The sequence below is a fragment of the Podarcis liolepis genome (genome assembly GCF_965112155.1).
Source record: "Podarcis liolepis genome assembly, chromosome: 1".
Classification (NCBI taxonomy): Eukaryota; Metazoa; Chordata; class Lepidosauria; order Squamata; family Lacertidae; genus Podarcis; species Podarcis liolepis.
Genome location: NC_139554.1, coordinates 74,845,410 through 74,862,392, shown reverse-complemented (window position 1 = coordinate 74,862,392; position 16,983 = coordinate 74,845,410). Strand labels below are relative to the sequence as shown.

The window sequence follows — 16,983 nt, the reverse complement described above, 5'->3', positions numbered from 1 at the left end:
TTTCCCAGTAAGAAGACACTGTCTTTTGAAGCCTTGGGTAACACAATACCCCTTCAACAGAGGTACAGTGGTACCTCGGTTTTCGAACGTAATCTGTTCCAGAAGACCATTCACATTCTGAAACTTTTGGTTTTTTTAAAAAAGATATTTATTGCAAATTTTTTTAAACAACAAACAAACCAACCACCAAACATACAAAATCCCATCACCATACACACAGAAAAAATCAAGACAAAATTAAAAAATTAACAAAAAATGAAAGAAAAGTACATATAAAATACAATTGTTCATCAGTCATATTTTCATAATCTTTGGACTTCCTCGCATCACCCTTCCCTGCGTTCTCAGTCACATAGTTATAGACAGCAATTTATTACCTTATTTCAGTTCTTATCTTATGAATCTCAGATATTATGTCCCAAGTTTTAAGTAACTTTGTCGTAAACTAAACTGCTTGGTTTGAACATAGTATTGCTTCGAATTTCATCATTTCTTTAAACCTCACTTATTCTCATATATCTTACAACCAAATTACTGCTGCCCTGTTACTTTCGATCGTGCATTCTCCTAACATTCATACAATTTATAGTGTTTTTGTAAATAGTCTTTGAATTTTTTCCAGTCCTCTTCCACCGTCTCTTCTCCCAGGTCCCGAATTCTGCCAGTCACATTCTGAAACTTTTGAAAACTGAGGTGCAATGGGGAAATTGAGAAAAATAACATATACACTCAGCAGAAGCCGTTTGACTTCTGAGGCGTGTTCGAAAATGGAAGCATTTACGGCGTTTGAGTTCTGAAGCGTTCGTCAACGGAGACGTTCGAAAACCGAAGTACCACTGTATTGTGCTTTAAGGAGAAGATATTTGAGCACCGCACAACAAAGGCACAACAGCTGCACTAGGAATGAGTATTACAGTACTGTGCTGCAAATTGTCTGGTCAAGTCTTTGGTCAGTGAACACCTCTGACTTTTTGAAAAAGGATGTGGTACAAGTATCTCTCACTAAGGTATTCCTCAGCTACACTGGAGCTTGCCAAGCTTTGTTTGAGCTGCTGTCGTTATGCCCAAGCAAAACAAAACCCGGAGGCCTTTAACTTGCAATGCCTTTTGCGTGACACACTCCGCTCATTGCCAAACAAACAGGGCAGACCTGCTCCTGAGGAGATGGGACACCGTCAGAGAACACTCTGACTGACAGCCTTCATAAACATGGCAGCCCTGCAGGCATGCTTGTTGCTTCTTAGGAATTTATTAGTTTTTCCTTACAGGGTGGAGTGAAAAGTATCCCAATTTAGGTGAGATCAGAAATATACAACCATAATGTATGCAAGATGCATTGGGTTTCTGTGACCCTTTGGTGTGGCACATTTCAGTGCATCAAGGTAGACCTGTTCCCACACAGACCTGTTTTATAAAGGTTATGGGATTCCATTTTTATTTTTCAAAGTTAATCTCCAAAAGCTCCCTGCTGACTAGTTCATTTTATTGTATTTACATATTTTCTTAGACTATTACCTCTTGTGTTCTGAAGTATCTCTGTTAGAGGAGAGACATGTAAACTGTTTTACTCAGATGAAGATTGGGCTGTATACCAGTATATGACCCATGCACTCATTATTTCAATGTTCCTTCAATTAGTAATGGTTGAGAGCTCTATCCCTCCCCTCCACAGATATTATGGATTCCTGTACATTTGGGATGGGGAATAAATTAGTTTCAGTTCACATTTAAAGGCAAACCTACCTAAATTGTACTTTCTGAAGCGATATGCATGCAGAAACAAAGAATTCACATTTTCCCAAATTTTGCAGTGCAGCTCTCTAGCTATGTAATGTGTTTAAAACTGCCTAGAGCCTGTCATCTCGCCTGTATGCCAGCTGTATGTCATCTACCCCTCCTTCTGAACTGGATTTAAGCCAGATTCCTTGGCATGCAGCAGGACCAGTAGCAGAAACTTATTGTTGCTTAACTTTCACATTTGCTTTGTATTTATGTACTTATTCTTAGAGTGGGCTTTTTTGTAGTGTAGAATTTATTCTGTGTTTGCTAAATTGTTGATTTTTGTTATTTTGAATTTACTGACATATTCTGTATTTTGTATATTTGTATTTCCAATGTTCTCTATTTTGATGTTTTGAATGTTCCACAGCTCATTGTGGAAAACCAGCCTGTAAGTGAAATCAACTAATGAATCAATATACTGAGGTAAAGTGTGCACAGAAAGCATGTATTAGTGAAAACAACATAAAAAATGAATTCCAAATATGTGTATATTAGAAGAAAGTTGCATTAAGATACTGATAAATTTTCATGATGGCTTTTTTATTGCAAACTGACATGGAAATGTGGATAACTGAACTAAATATTAGAAAAATGAGAAACAAAATAAACCAAATTTGTCAGATTTGCCCTATCCCTACTGTAAATTCACACAAACAGGGTCCCCCCCAACCCTAAATATTTTAAGTTTGATAATGAAACCACTGTTTTCAGGCAGTTATTAGGGGATCGGATCACATTAGGAATATTGCACAACAGCATCGTGGAATCATATAAGACTGATTTGATTGTGGAGTTGGGTTCATACAGATACATTTGCAAATATGTTTGTATTAGATAATTCTACAGGAATGTAACCTGAGATTTCTGGATGCAAAGCACACACTCTACCAACGAACTATAGTCCCTCTTCCTTGAAATCTTGGCTGTACCAAAAAGTAAAAAAAGAAGAAAATAAAAGAAAGCATGCTAAGGACATGGAGATTGTTTGAATCCAGTGCAGAAATGTATATGTGTACTTAGATTCATTCATTCATTCATTTCAATATTTATAAACAAGGCTTATTTATATAACATAACACTTGGTTCACATGAGAGGGTCCACACTTAGGAATGCCTGAGCTTGAGGACAATTGCATGGAGGGAACTGGATGGCACTACCAAATGGGTGAATTCATCCATGCATCATTCTGCTTCTCTCAGATGAGTTTTATTTCTTATTGATTTTCTATTCTCCAGAAGAATGAATTGCAATTAGAATTGTCCTGGCCACAGCACAAGCACCATGGAAGAAAACATTCTGCACCTGACTGTGGCTCACAGCTGGCTTTCAACTGTTGAAGGGTATGTCTCATGCAAAGCATACCATGGCATGGAGTTAATGATTAAACTGCCTATCCCTGAACTCTGCATATGGAAATAGAAGATTGGGTGGAGCATTACACAGAGCAAATCTCGGAGAGGCAAGAGACTGACTGACATGTACACACCATTCAACCAGTTTACCGATTTGGGTGTTGTGAACTTTATTCAGCATTAATTTTGCTGGAAAGGAGCACCTCACTAGTCAGAAACTTGCTATGAGTATGGGTGCACACATGCATGTATATTATTTAGTGAATGCAACATTAGATAATTATGATTTATTAAATATGTATACCACCTTTCATCTGTAGATCATAGAGTGGTTCACAACATAAAACTACAAAATGAAAAGGCAAAATACATAAGACAAAAGCAAACCAACCAACCAACCAACGACTCCCTCCCACAGACACATTTTAAAAGGCCCTAGAATTTAATCAGCCAAATGCCTGGTTGAAGAGAAATGTTTTCACCTGGCGCATAAAGATAGGCAATTGTAATGTGTATGGGTTGCTCGTGCGTAAGTTGCCGCCTCTCCAGGCTTTGTTGCCTTGCTAAACCTTTCAGTTTGGGCAGCCCTTCACTTCGTGGCTGCCTCAGTCGCTAGCAGAATCCGTCAGTGGGTGTTTCTTAAATCGTTTCCAACATAAAAGTTGTTTGACACCCAGTCTCCTCCTATTCTCTCTGCGCGGAAGTCTTCTGTGCAGGGTGGGCGTGGGTAGCGGAGGACCTGTGCTCTCCCCGCTGGTGTCCGGTGAAGAGTCCTGGAGCCCTCTCGCCGATTCCCCCATCAGCCCCTCTATATCCCTGGTGTTGCACTGATTTGCTTCCCCATCTGCGGAGCTGCCTCTCTCCCTGCTAGGCCCTTCTCCAGCATCATTTGAGAGCCTTCCCTCCGCCTCTAGCTCCGATGTCAGTTCCCTGACAGCAATGAATGTGGGGAAGAACATTCCACAAATGGGGAGCCACCACAGAAAAGGTCCATTCTTGTGTTGCCACCCTTGTGGAGAAGGCCCATGAAAAAGGGCCTCAAATGGTGATCATAGTCTCTGGGTTGGTTCATATAGGAAGAGGCGGTCCTTGAGGTATTGTGGTCCCGAGTCATTTAAGACTTTAAAGGGTAAAACCAGCACTTTTAATTGGACCTGAAAACTAATTGGCAGCTAGTGCAGTCTGGCCAGGATTGATGCCTTATACTCAAACTGTCTTGCCCTGTGAGCAACCTGGCTGTTGAATTCTGCACCAGCTGAATTTTCCAAGCTGTCTTCAGAGGCAGCCTTACGCATAGCATGTTTCAGTAATATAACCAAGAGCATCAGAGCATAGAGAACAGTAGTTGGGCTATCCTTGTCCAGATAGGGACACAACTGGGGCACCATCCAAAGCTGGTGGAAGGCACTCTGTGCCACTGAGGCCACCTGAGCCTCAAGCAACAGTAAAGGACCAAGCTACATACCCACTCCTTCAACTGATGGAAATGTAAACCCCTCAAGAGCAGGCAGTCTCCCATCCATCTGGTGTAGGGAACCATCCAATAACAGTGCCTCAGTCTTATCTGGATTGAGCTTCAGTTTGTTGGCTCTCATCTAGTCCATTGCCAAGGCAACACGATGGTCCAGAGGCCTGCAGATGTAAAGGAGAAGTAGAGTTGTGTGTCATCAGCATATTGCTGAAAAAATACTCTTAGGCTCCAGATAACCCCACTCAGCAGTTTCATGTAGATGTTAAACAGCACAAGGGATAAAACTGAACCATGGGAACCCCACATGGAAGGCTCCATGAGGCCGAAGCGCATTCCCCAAGCATCACCCTCTAGAAACGAACTTCCGAGTAGGACTGGAACCACCACAAAGTGGTGCTACCCACCCCCAACTCAGCTGCTCTAGAAGAATACAATAGTCAATGGTATTGAAAGCTGCTGAGATGATGACTTGCATATCTAAAACATATCTCTGAGTCGGTTAGAGTGGAAGACAATAAAATTAATTTAAGGTGAGCTCTCTTTTCTGTTTGGAAACCCCTCCCCCCGACAATGGGTATTTCCTTCCACATGAGTATTTATTGTGGGACTGGTGCTCCTCATGTATGCAACTTTTTATTCTATCTTACATGTCCACACAACATTTCCCTCAGAATACCAGCTTGTTTCTTCTCCCATCCAATCTGCAATCAGTTTCAAAAATGACCTGTAACAGAAAGCAGTGGAAACTGCAGAAAAGATTAAACTCTAATGACTAACTTTCCCCCTCCAGCAGGTCTTTTTCTATTGATGCAAACTAACACATGAATGCAGATGCCCATTAACTCAAGTTTACAGAGTCTGTTAGCTCTGTCACAGTGCTGTGTGGGTCTCTTATAATATTAGCATCTCACTGGGGAGTGCCCAGAGTTCCTGTGTAAAGGTACATAGTTTAACAACTGAGGTGGAGCTGACCAGACCCATGCCTATCGCCTTTCTGGTTTCTCAGTTGACAAAGAAGAATTTCCGGTTTAGCTTCTGCTTTACACAGAAAAGGCAGCCAATTCCTGCGGTTGGGGATTAAATTCAGTGCATTGAGTTGAGGGTCAACAAGTTTTGCCACAATGTGCTCCATTCAAGCTCTGAGGTAGGAAGAGAATTGGCTAAACACTAGGAAGAAGGATTCTGTTAAGCTATGATGAAGAGAAACTAAAAAAAGTAAGTGGTCTTGCTTCTGTTTCCAATTAATACTTGCATTTTTAAAAAAATCAAAGCTGCCTGCCTTACCTTGATGGCTGTAAAGTTATTACATACAGGGTTTTGGGGGGTATTTTTTTAATAAAGGAATTATATATTACAAACTATTTTTGAAAAACAAAATACATCAAGAAAAGTATTCTGAGGATTTAAGATATGGGTTACATACCAGCCCCCTTTCTGCATTTCAGAAGTGAAGTTCAAATTGGCATTGTTGTACGAATGCAACAATATTGCAAAGGAATTAAGTGGATGTGAAAATGATTTCCCATGAATTTGTTAATTATTTGGTGGCTTAGGCAGATGTGTGACTCCCCAGGCTTCTAAATTGTCATCCTCTGGTATGCTTAGGAGCTGCCTATGGTGGTGGTGGTTGTTTTTGAAAAACTGGATTTCTGCAGCAGCTCGTTTCTAATTCCCCTGAGATCTCTGATGGGTTTCATACAACTGTAACTGTAACTGTTTCAACTTGTAATAGTTTCCTGCCTTTTAAGACTGAAGGTGATTTTGTGGTGAAGCCAACTGAAGGAAATGTAACCCCAGGTTTTGTTTTTTTAAGGGTCCATAAGTAGGAGGATCCAGGAAATTATAACCCAGTTAGTTGGTATGAATAAACTCTAAAAATGGAAAGTCTTTTTAGAGTTAAAATTACCAAGCACAGAAACACAGTTCTTCCCGAAGAAACGTCATCATGGCTACTGCAAAAGTAAACCCTCCTGTCACACCAAACTATTAGCATTCTGAGAGTGTCGATGAACATTTGGAACAGGAATGGAAGATACTGGCATCTCAGAAAAGACTCCTGAGTAAACTTAGTTGCCATGGCATAGGAGTAGGGAGTCCTCTTATGGATGTGTAACTGGTTACAGGAAGTAGGAAGTAGAAATAAATTGTTAGTTTTCAGAATGGTGGTATGTAAGAAGTGGGGCTCCAAAGGATCAGTGGGGCCAGTGCTTTCTATCTTGTTCATAAATCTAGAGTTAGACTTGAACCGTGAGGTGGCCAGCTTTGCTGACAACATCAAGTTATTTCTATGGAATTTGGAGAATGAGGGCAGTTCACAGTCAAGCGAAATCTGCTTGAACCAAAATGAATGAGTGCGCATACTATCAAAAACGATGCATCTGTCATACCACCTTCAACACTCTCTTAGAAATTAATGTCTTCTTCCAGCCTGTACATCTTCTCCAGGCCTAGGAGGAGAATTATATTAGAAAACAATTTTCTGCTTTGTTTAATAGTGGCATGTTTAATGGGGGCACATTCATTTCTGATCTTTCACAGCGCCTCGTAGAGTAGTGTGCAATCAATATTTCATTGGAAAGGACATTTTCATGCACTTGTTACCCACCGTCAGATGTAAACGCTCTTACATTTTGGTACTATCCAGAGATAGAATCACTGAAGCAAAAGCTTCTGTTTGAGCTTCAGCAGCTAAAGCTACAGCCTATTCAAGCAAGTGGGTTTGGGCTAGCCAGAGCTTGGGGTCCTCTGAATGTTGCTGTTCCCCTATTGCATTGGCAACCTGCCCCTGCAACTACCGTCATCCATGACCATTAACTATGCTGGCCTGGGCTGATGGAATTGGAGTCCAAAAGCACCTGGTGGGCTTCACAATCCCTGCCCTAGAATGCCCTACTGTTATTGCTCTTCCGTTACAGTGGCACTGTTTCCAGAGACCTCACAATGTCAGAGCAGGAGCTGCAGAGGCTGGCTCCCTCTCCATTCTTGTTATCATCTCAACCACCCAAAGTTGCTCTTGGGACATGTTAAGGAATTTCCACCAAGCTGGTGCAGCAATGGCTGCTGCTGCCGCCTTGCCACTGGATGAAAGGCAGCAGCAAAGGGACAAAAATTGCCCTTAAGGCAGCACGGGGACACCAGAGTATAATATGGAGAGCAGAAGATTAGATAATAGATTCAAAAAGGGAGAACTGCCACAAAACATTTCAGTGAGGAGTGGTCCAGTCTGGGGCTCTAACCAGACAGTAGCAGTTGGACAGGTGTGGCTGTGTTGCCCGACTCATTTTGCAATTCTGCAAGTCCCTGTCAGTTACTGGGAGGGCATGGGGCAAGGCAGGGCAAGGCATGGAACTCAGCTCAGCATGGTGCAGGCGCAGTGTGGGGAGCACTGGATTGATTCCGCTGCTGCACTGCACCATGCCAAGCTGCCTGCTGCATTGCCCCATCCCCTTCCCTCTCAGTAACTGACAGTGATGTGCCGTACTGAGAAGTCAGTAAAGCGATGCAGCCTGCACAGTCCTGCCAGCTACTACTGCAATTAACTGGCAAAGCCCTTTCCAAGGATGCTCCTTTCTGCCCACCCCTGCAACAGTCAGTCAGCATTCTGTGGCTATTTTGAACATGTTCAGTACCCATTGGGTGTTTGGGGGTCTGCCCAACCCTTGCTTTAGGGTTTTCCAGTTTTATACTTCCTTAAGGTTTCTCTGAGCCTACTGATACCTCCCTCTGCTGCCATTTAGGTTGCATAGGAATCCACCCTTCTCTGAGTTTGCTGTTATTGTATAGGATGTTATTAGTATTATATTGCTATTATTATATAGGCTGTATTATTTAGGAGTATAGCTTGCCTTATCTTGGGGAATCACAACACATATAAAAATGTGCATTCTTTGTGCATTTTTGTCCTGGTTGCTATGTGCTCTTGTTAAATATTGTAACACTAAAACTTGCTTATTTTGGTTCTTCACAGTGTACAATATCCTTTGAGAGTTTCCCCTATTCCCCAGGGATGGAGAGGTACAAATATGTGTTGGGAGTTGTGCCCTTACAGATCATTATTTCCAACTACCTCCACCAGAGCAAAACACACAGTACAGTTTCAAAGATGTGCTTTGTTACATATGTCAGAGTGGGAAACAAGTCACATTTTCTTATGGTGGAAGTGTTGAACTGCCACTGCCCCACAGGCCCAAGCATTTTTTTTCAAGTGGGGGAAACAGGACCCAGGGACCACCTATCACTTCTGTCTGTGGTGGAGTGGTAGTAAAGGTATCCGCTGTAGTGGTGAGAATAATGATGCTGCATCCAAGCATTTTACTGGGAAACTTGGGGGACAGACTTAGATCTATACGCATATGTATTATATTATGTTGGCTTGGATGGTGAAATACTGCAGCTAAGAACTAGGAATCAAGACATTGACTATCCTGGAGTGTGCCTGAAATGCAGGAAGACTGGATTGGGTTTGGGGAAATAAAATTCAGCCCACAACCGAAGTGAGTGGAAAGATGGGCAAGAGACAGGGGAGCAGTGATCTGAAGTCATGGGTGAAGAGAAAAGAACCCTTTACACACTTATCCTGTGTGCACCTCAGGAAGGCATTAGGGAGTGGGGTCAGGTCTCTGCAGCTGGTGGTTCCAGAGGCAGCCCCACAGCCTGTGGAAGTTATTTAAAAGCCTGTGAGTTACGGTGTGGATTTGCTTCCACTAGTATGAAAGGAGTAGGTTTAAGCCACCCACTGATCCTTTTTTCCTTCTCTTAACTCATCCTGGCTGATTTTTAGCACTTGGTTCCTACTTATTTTAGTGGATGATGCTTTGGAAACAAACCCAGCTGCTAGAATGCATTGTAGACTGTGGATCAGATGAGCTAAGTCTGTATATCCAGACTCTGGCAAAAAAAAACAAAACCCTCTGCTGATATTAGGTCAAACCTGGGTCAGCACAGCTCTTCTCTGAACCCCCCATCCTGGCCAAAAGTGGAAGCCAATGCAGTCTGTGGCTGCCCAGCTTAAAGGAATCACATGTAATGCGTAGTCTCTTGTGATTTGGCTTCTTGCCCTTCTGTTTTTTAACCTTCTGGATGCCTAATACATTTCAAGGGGAGGAAGCACCATCTTGTTCTATGCCTCAGGCAACAAAATGTCTTGGGCTGGCCCTGTCAAGGATCGTTCCTGTGTACTTAGTAATGTTATGCTAGCGAGAAACCTGGAAGCCTCAGCTTTTCACAATCATGAGTGAAGCTGAACAATCATGTCTGTTTCATCCAGTTATGAATACATAGGAGCATTCTGGAGGCCCTAGTGCAGGGACAGCTAACCTGTGGCCCTCCAGATGTTGTTGGACTCCAACTCCCATCAGCACTAGCCAGCATAGCCAATGGATAAAGGAAGTTGTAGTCCAGCAACGTTTGGAGGGCTACAGGGTCTCCAACCCTAGCACAGAGCATCTATCAAGAAAAAGGTGTCAACCTTAGACACAGGGCAGATCCCAATGGATGGTGTTGTGCAATGCTCATGATCTGTGTTTCCAATTTTTTAAAATCTTCACCTGCTGAAAATAAAGTTGAAGAGGCAATCTCCATTAAGGAATATTGTTTTAAAAACCATCCTTGCATTGATTGGAAAGCTTGGCTTGCTATTTCCAGCTGCGTTTCTTGCTCGCTTACAGAAATGTTAACTCTCAGTATGAGTGGATGTGGGACAGGAGCCAAGATAAATAAGCAAATACATTGACGCATCTGCCACCCTGATTTGACGTGCCTCTTGTGAGTGTGTTCCCAGGGCGGAGTTTGAGTTTCACACCTTGTTCTGATTACAGAATAGGTAACAGGCAATATGCAGGCAGGTGGAAAGGAAGGGAAAAGTCCATGCGTCTTACTCGTTTCTTGTGTATTATTAGCTAAGTAATGTGAAAATAATGAAAAAATCCTTATTTAAAAAGACCCCTTCTCAAATTTGGAAATATTCCCACTTCCAAGTTATATCAGTTCAAAGAAATACATACATTCTGTTGGGGTGTGCCATTTTGGGGTGGATCAGGAAAGGGGACAAATGAGTCTTCCACAAAAGTTAATCTGCTTATTCCTCCCTTATTGGACCTTAGGATGGCCCCCCTCCACTCTGCACATGCTCAGAGGAGGAGATTTCTATTATTACATCACACTTTAGAAAGCTAGATGTAGCTACAAAAGGATTGTTTGTGGTACTTGTTTATTTTTATTTTCTTAAGGAGGTGGTATTAAAAATGCCTTCTGATTTCTGGTTCAAATTAGGCCCTTATTATGAACTTTAACCTGCATAGGTGAGGTTGGAAGATCATAAACTTTTTAGGGAAATAACGATTCCATTTGTTTCTCCAGCTTGCCTTCCTGAGCCAGAACAATGTCTAACACCAGCACTACACCCAGCAGCCCCAGTAACCACACGGCAACCACTGCTGTGACCACTGCTCAGCCAAGCATCATTGAAGACTTTCTTAACAAAATTCCATGTGAGTGCATGATGAAAGGGTGGATGGGGTGGACTCAAATGTGATGTTTAAAGGATTGCTGGAAGACTTTGTCATGGGCCTCATTTTGACTTTATAAGTTAGAGCCGTTGTTTCCTCCTTCCAAAATATGTGTATGTGTTTTAACTGAAATTCACTTGACTTTTTCCAGAACTTCTGCATGTTGTACAGTTCATTAAGGAAATTCAGTGCAGCCCATAAGGGCAGTAATTTCGTTGGCTAATTCAAACCAACTCAACATATGTAAACCCACCCCATTCCTCTCTACATTGACTTACTAGATTTGCTCTCTAGACACAATGGAGTACCATTTTGTGTAGGTCTGCACACATTGGAGAATACAAGAAGAGCAAAATCTTCTCCACAAACTTAATTGAAATGAACAGGAGTTACTCAATGTGTTCTTGACCAACTTCTGTTCACTTCAGTGGCTGTTGCACAGCTGATCATCGTGGAACATTTTGCCTCAGGAGTTCTTGACAACTTGAACCCTTCAGATGGTCAGATTCCTGCCTCATCTTCACTCTTTTCACTTCTCTTCCCTCATGCCTTCTCCCCATTTCCCTGAAAATATGTGAGGCACCAAATAAGAATAACAAAGAGAATTGTGATGCTATCATCTAAAAAGAAAGAAGGAAAGGAAGATGTTTGGCAAGAAGAGACACACTTACCTTTTGGCCTGTTCTTTCTAGGCACAGGTGCACACTTTAAAGCTCTTTTTTTGTCCCTGCAAAAACCCACTCTCTAAAGCTGAAGTGCAACAAATGGCAATTTGGATTTTCTGTGGATTGCCATTTGCTCCAATTCAGCTTTAGAGAGTGGGTTTTCACAGGAAAAGCTACAGAGTGGGGGGAAATCCCCAATGCTTGGACACAGAGCTTTAAAGTGTGGACCTTGCCTGGAAAGAGCAGAGGAAAGATAAGCATGAATAAGCCCACAGTCAAGTTGAGCATACAAATCACTGATAGTCATTAATAAGCTATGGCCACCACTGTGTTCCCATTGGTTGGTTTCTTTCCATTTCCTTTTCAGTCTATTATAAATTGACTTTGACAACATAAAGTGAGAGAAGAAATTATTTGGCTGTTTTCATGAGGGAGACTGCATTACACATTTTGCACAAATGAATTTCCTCTACTTCTCCCAGAACAGTTTCCTCTAAGGGGAACTAGCATGGGGAGTAACTATGCCATCTGGTGGTAATCATTACAAGAATTAAAAACAAAAGGGATTAGCTCAGGAACTGCTTGCTGCTTTTTGCAGGACCTAAAAGCAGAAGGATATAAGCCAGTAAGTGAAATGAAACAAATGAAATAATTTGCCTGCTATAGGAGGTGATACTAGAATTCCCCAAGATATTGACTGCATTTGGATGAGCATATCTTGGCTTAATAAACCAAGGTATGATAAAGCCTGTTGTTTGTGCACAATTAAACCAGGAAGTCTCTTAATCATACTTTCCCATTTTGTCCTGATTTGGAAACCATGGTTATCAGTTTTGGAACAAGCTAACATATTAAGTCAACTTCAAACCACGATTCAACATTCTGGCTTGTTCTGAATGAGGAAGCTATGGTTTCCAGCTCCAGATGAAACAGTCAAGGTAAAGGTATCCCTGACCATTAGGTCCAGTCACGGATGACTCTGGGGTTGCGGCGCTCATCTCGCTTTACTGGCCGAGGGAGCCGGCATTTGTCTGCATACAGCTTCCAGGTCGGGGATTTGAACCACTGACCTTCTGATAGGCAAGCCCTAGACTCTGTGGTTTAGACCACAGCGCCACCTGCACCCCAGATGAAACAGTAAACTATGGTTAATTTAAGACTTCCTGGCTTGTTTGCTCATGATGTGAAGGAAGGGGCAAAGAGGCTGCTTGCTAATATAAGACGTGAATGCAAACATTGCTTTTGGGCAAGGATGCTTTATTAATGTGCACTACACAGAAAGTAAGAATGAGCACCTTTCTTTCTTTCTTTCTTTCTTTCTTTCTTTCTTTCTTTCTTTCTTTCTTTCTTTCTTTCTTTCTCCTAATGCTGGAACAGTACCCAGATGGGCTCTCATAGCTATTGCTGTCGCAGTGGGCCTGGTCCTCCTCCTCTTACTCATCTGCATCATCAAGTGCTGTTGTTGTAGGAAGAAACGCAAGAAGAAAGAGAAAATCGCCTTTCCCAGCACCAATGGCTCACCCACCCAAGCCACTCTGGTAGGTCTTATTGCTGCCCCATTGTGCCCATTGTGGGGTATGCTATGCACAAAGCAGAGGCAAATTGGTGTGGGACAAATTAAGAAAACTTTGGAGATCCTCTCAGAGTTTGATATTTGGGGAAAGCCAACTTGAAAGAGCAGTCTACTTGTTTGGTTTGTTTGCATTTGCCATTGCTATTGCTATTGCTATTGCTATTGCTATTGGCACTCTAGTTTTCACTACTTGGTTCCAAAATGGCTGTTCCTTAATGGTCACTCACAGCAACTATATTTTTGATTGCTGTTAATGTACTAGCTATGGATTTTAAACTGATATTTTGCCTCCAAGTGAATATAGAGAAGTACAATACGCTTAGCAAACTGCCTCTTCTGTCTTAAAATTGTTCATAAAGAGAGGGTCTGCTGTCTTGACAATAGATCCAACCTGATATCGATGACCTGGAGGGTGGACTGCAGAATGAGAAACGAGGACAGCTGCAATATTCTCTGGAGTATGACTTCCGTAGCCAGGAGGTATGATTCTCAAATCCCAGGGTGAAATATTTGTGACCCTCTTTTATTATAAAGCTATATTATCACAACCTCTTCCTTTCCCCCTCCTTCCAGCATTCAAAATCTTTCATTTTCACATAACCAGATTTATATCCATCCCCCCACCCCACTCCACTCCACAACAGAGCAATCCTAAAATGGTGGTGGCGAGAGAAAACACCCTAATGGCACTGCTCCTCAGCTGCCTTTCCTGGGAGCTTACAATTGCTCCGTTAATGATCAGTCCCAGCCATTGTCAGTACAGCTGGCTTTTCCTTCATTCTCACCTAGCCCATATGTCCGAAGCTGGAGTCAGGAGGTCAGCAATAAAACAATAAGCACTTGATGTCAGTGAAGTTAACTCTTTATTCAAAGAAACAAAACAACTCAATTGTGCTAGTCCCGGGGGGGGGGAGGTTACCGGGAGGCGAGGTCAAGGTCCTGGGTCGAGGGTTGGTAGACTGTCCTCCACAGGCGAAGCAGGGACCAAGGCGAGGAGCTGGACAAGGACAGGAACTCTGAAGGAACAGGACTGGATGCTGGCCGAAACAGCTCTTCAATGACGTTGCTCCCACAACCTGAGACCGGGCTGACTCGCCTTTATCTTCTCTGAGGCCAGGGGCGGTCCCGGCCCCCAGGAGACCCGCCTCTCCTGGCCTTAAGGCGAGCACTCCTCCTGGGAGAAACCAGTTCGTTCCCTCCGCCTCTCTGCCCTGAGCCTCTGCAGCTCAGGAGAAGCTGAAGGGTTACTGGACCCAGGGGAAGACTCACCTTCCCCTGACAGGGCTGGGAGAGGCACACCTGTAGGCACTGTGTCTTCAATCACCTCTGGAGCCAGAGAGGATTCACTTGGTGCCTGCTCCTGAGGATCCGGCACAGGTGCAGGTGCCTCAGATCCAAGGCCCTGCCCCAGCTCAGACGGCCCTGGAGGCGGGGACTCCTGTGCAGACTGGGGTTCCTCCGGTTCGGTCTCTGAATCGGATTCCCAGGCCATCACATCAATCCTAGTGGTCACAGCAACCCTTCCCAGTAGGTCTTTCCTCAATGAAGCAGTTGTAAGGATTGAAGGTCCCCACCTGCCCACCGCTCTTTAAGTCTCTTCCTCTCCTGGTTCCTTCTGCAGCAGCCTAAGGCTCCATCATCTTGTCTCTCTTTGTTCCACCCTCTTCATACCTCTTCAGGTTCTGGGAATCCAGAAGGGAGGCGAGCTGGTCACAGTGGGAGGGGGAGACTCCATGTCTTCTTTAGCAGCCTGCCTCATCTCTGCCTCTTGGCCGCTTTTACTTCTGCCTCTGATTCTGGGCTGCCATCTGCCACAGCCTCTTCCTGCTCACTAAACCCTGTTGTCTTTTCAGCTTCTGACACTTCTTCATCCTCCCAGTCTGCCCCCTCTTCTCTCTCTGACCATGCATTGCCATCCCACCACTAATCTCCAGACTCTGAGCCTTCTTCCCCATGGGGCTCCCTTGGGGGTTCACCAGCTGGTGCCTCCCCCCACTGCTCTGCATTGAGCCAGTCCATGACACCATAGCTTACATCAGTTATGCCATCCTAATAGCAATTTTTTCATCTGATTCCTTCCTTGATTTCCCCACTCCAGCTGTAGCTTATTTCTGCACTGTCTAAGGGTATGTAAGCCATTCTACGATGTTAAATGCTTTGGTGTTGCTTCTCTTTAAGATGAAGGTTGGAGTGAAGCAGGCGGCAGATCTTAAGGCTATGGACAGCGGAGGCACTTCTGATCCCTATGTGATTGCCTACTTGACATCTGATATGAGGAAGAAGTATGAGACAAAGGTTTACCGTAAGACGCTGAACCCTGTTTTCAATGAGAGCTTCATTTTTAAGGTAGGAGGTAGTCACCTCTATCAATCAGTTCATTGCTCTACTTATATCCATTTTAGCATTGCAGTGTGTAGATTTGTTTATATTATGCAGAAAAACAATTAAAAGACATTGGGTAAAAAGAAAAGAAAAAATCAACATTACCAATCTGGTGTAGTTTAACTGACTCGAGTGAGATTACACCCCCTTAAATGATCAGCAAATTGTCTTGTTGAGACTAATATCCCAAGCTCACGTGATAGCAAGCATAGTGTCTTCCACCTGGCAATAGGCAGGGCAGGGTGGCATTGCTTACTTGGCTTCCCAACACTGGGGTCATGGCCATAGCTGTCAACTTTCCCCTTTTCTTGCAAGGAATCCTATTTGGAATAAGGGAATTTCCCTTTAAAAAAGGGAAATGTTGACAGCTATGGTCATGGCCAGTTCCTGCGAGGGTCAGGGGTGAAGCGGGAGGCAGGTTGGTGCCACGTTGGCACAGTGGCAAGAGCTGAGTACCAGTTGGTGTGGACAAATGGCAGTAGATAGTTATTTCTATCATACTCTGCTTATAAGCTTCCTTGGGTTATCTTTCTGTCCATTGTTGGAGACAGTGCTATACACTGTGGACTTTCAGCCTAGTCTGTTATGCTGAAGTATGACATTCCTGTATCAACCACAATAATTCTTGCATTAAACCCATAAAATACCTTTGGTCCTCAAGATGTTGCTGAACTACAACTCCCCTCAGCCCCAGCAAGCATGGCCAGAGGCTAGGGATTCAGCAGCATGTGGATGGCCACATCCACCATACAACTTTAGAGAGACCTGCAATTTGGGCCTACTGGAAAAAGCTGGAAATCAGTTTGCTTTCTCCCTCTTTCCTCCTTGCCAGATACCCCAGGCAGATATAGCGGAATCCACACTGGTGATGCAGGTGTACGATTTCAACCGCTTCTCCAAGCATGACATCATTGGTGAGATGCGGATCCCTCTTGGTGATGTTGATTTGCAGCACGTCATTGAGCAATGGCAGGAGCTCACTGAAGCCAGCAAGATGGAGGTTGGTATTATCAAGCAGGGTGGCAAATCCTCTGGGCATTGCAAGTGTCTCCCAGAGTGGGTTACAAAAAAATAATAAAACAAAATGTGAATATAAAAAAGTAAAATAAGCTAAACATCGCTGTGGTAAAAGCAGCACAAAATGGTGAGCAGTGTTAAAGTTGCATCTAAAAAATTTCTGCAAAATAATTTTAAGGAGTCTTTACCAGGCACTGAAATGACAATAAAGCAAACAGCAGGTGAGTCTTTATG

General features: G+C 43.3%; 1 protein-coding gene across 1 annotated transcript in view; it reads left to right on the top strand.

Moving 5' to 3' along the window:
* Window positions 1-5,584: 5,584 nt before the first annotated feature.
* Window positions 5,585-16,983, top strand: part of SYT8 (synaptotagmin 8) — a 26,085-nt gene continuing 14,686 nt past the window's right edge. The window contains exons 1-6 of the mRNA XM_083490235.1: window positions 5,585-5,821; window positions 10,964-11,094; window positions 13,155-13,315; window positions 13,735-13,830; window positions 15,529-15,696; window positions 16,565-16,732. Of these exons, the coding sequence (XP_083346361.1) occupies window positions 10,986-11,094; window positions 13,155-13,315; window positions 13,735-13,830; window positions 15,529-15,696; window positions 16,565-16,732 (702 nt within the window). The 5' untranslated portion in view covers window positions 5,585-5,821; window positions 10,964-10,985. The remainder of the gene's footprint in view (window positions 5,822-10,963; window positions 11,095-13,154; window positions 13,316-13,734; window positions 13,831-15,528; window positions 15,697-16,564; window positions 16,733-16,983) is intronic.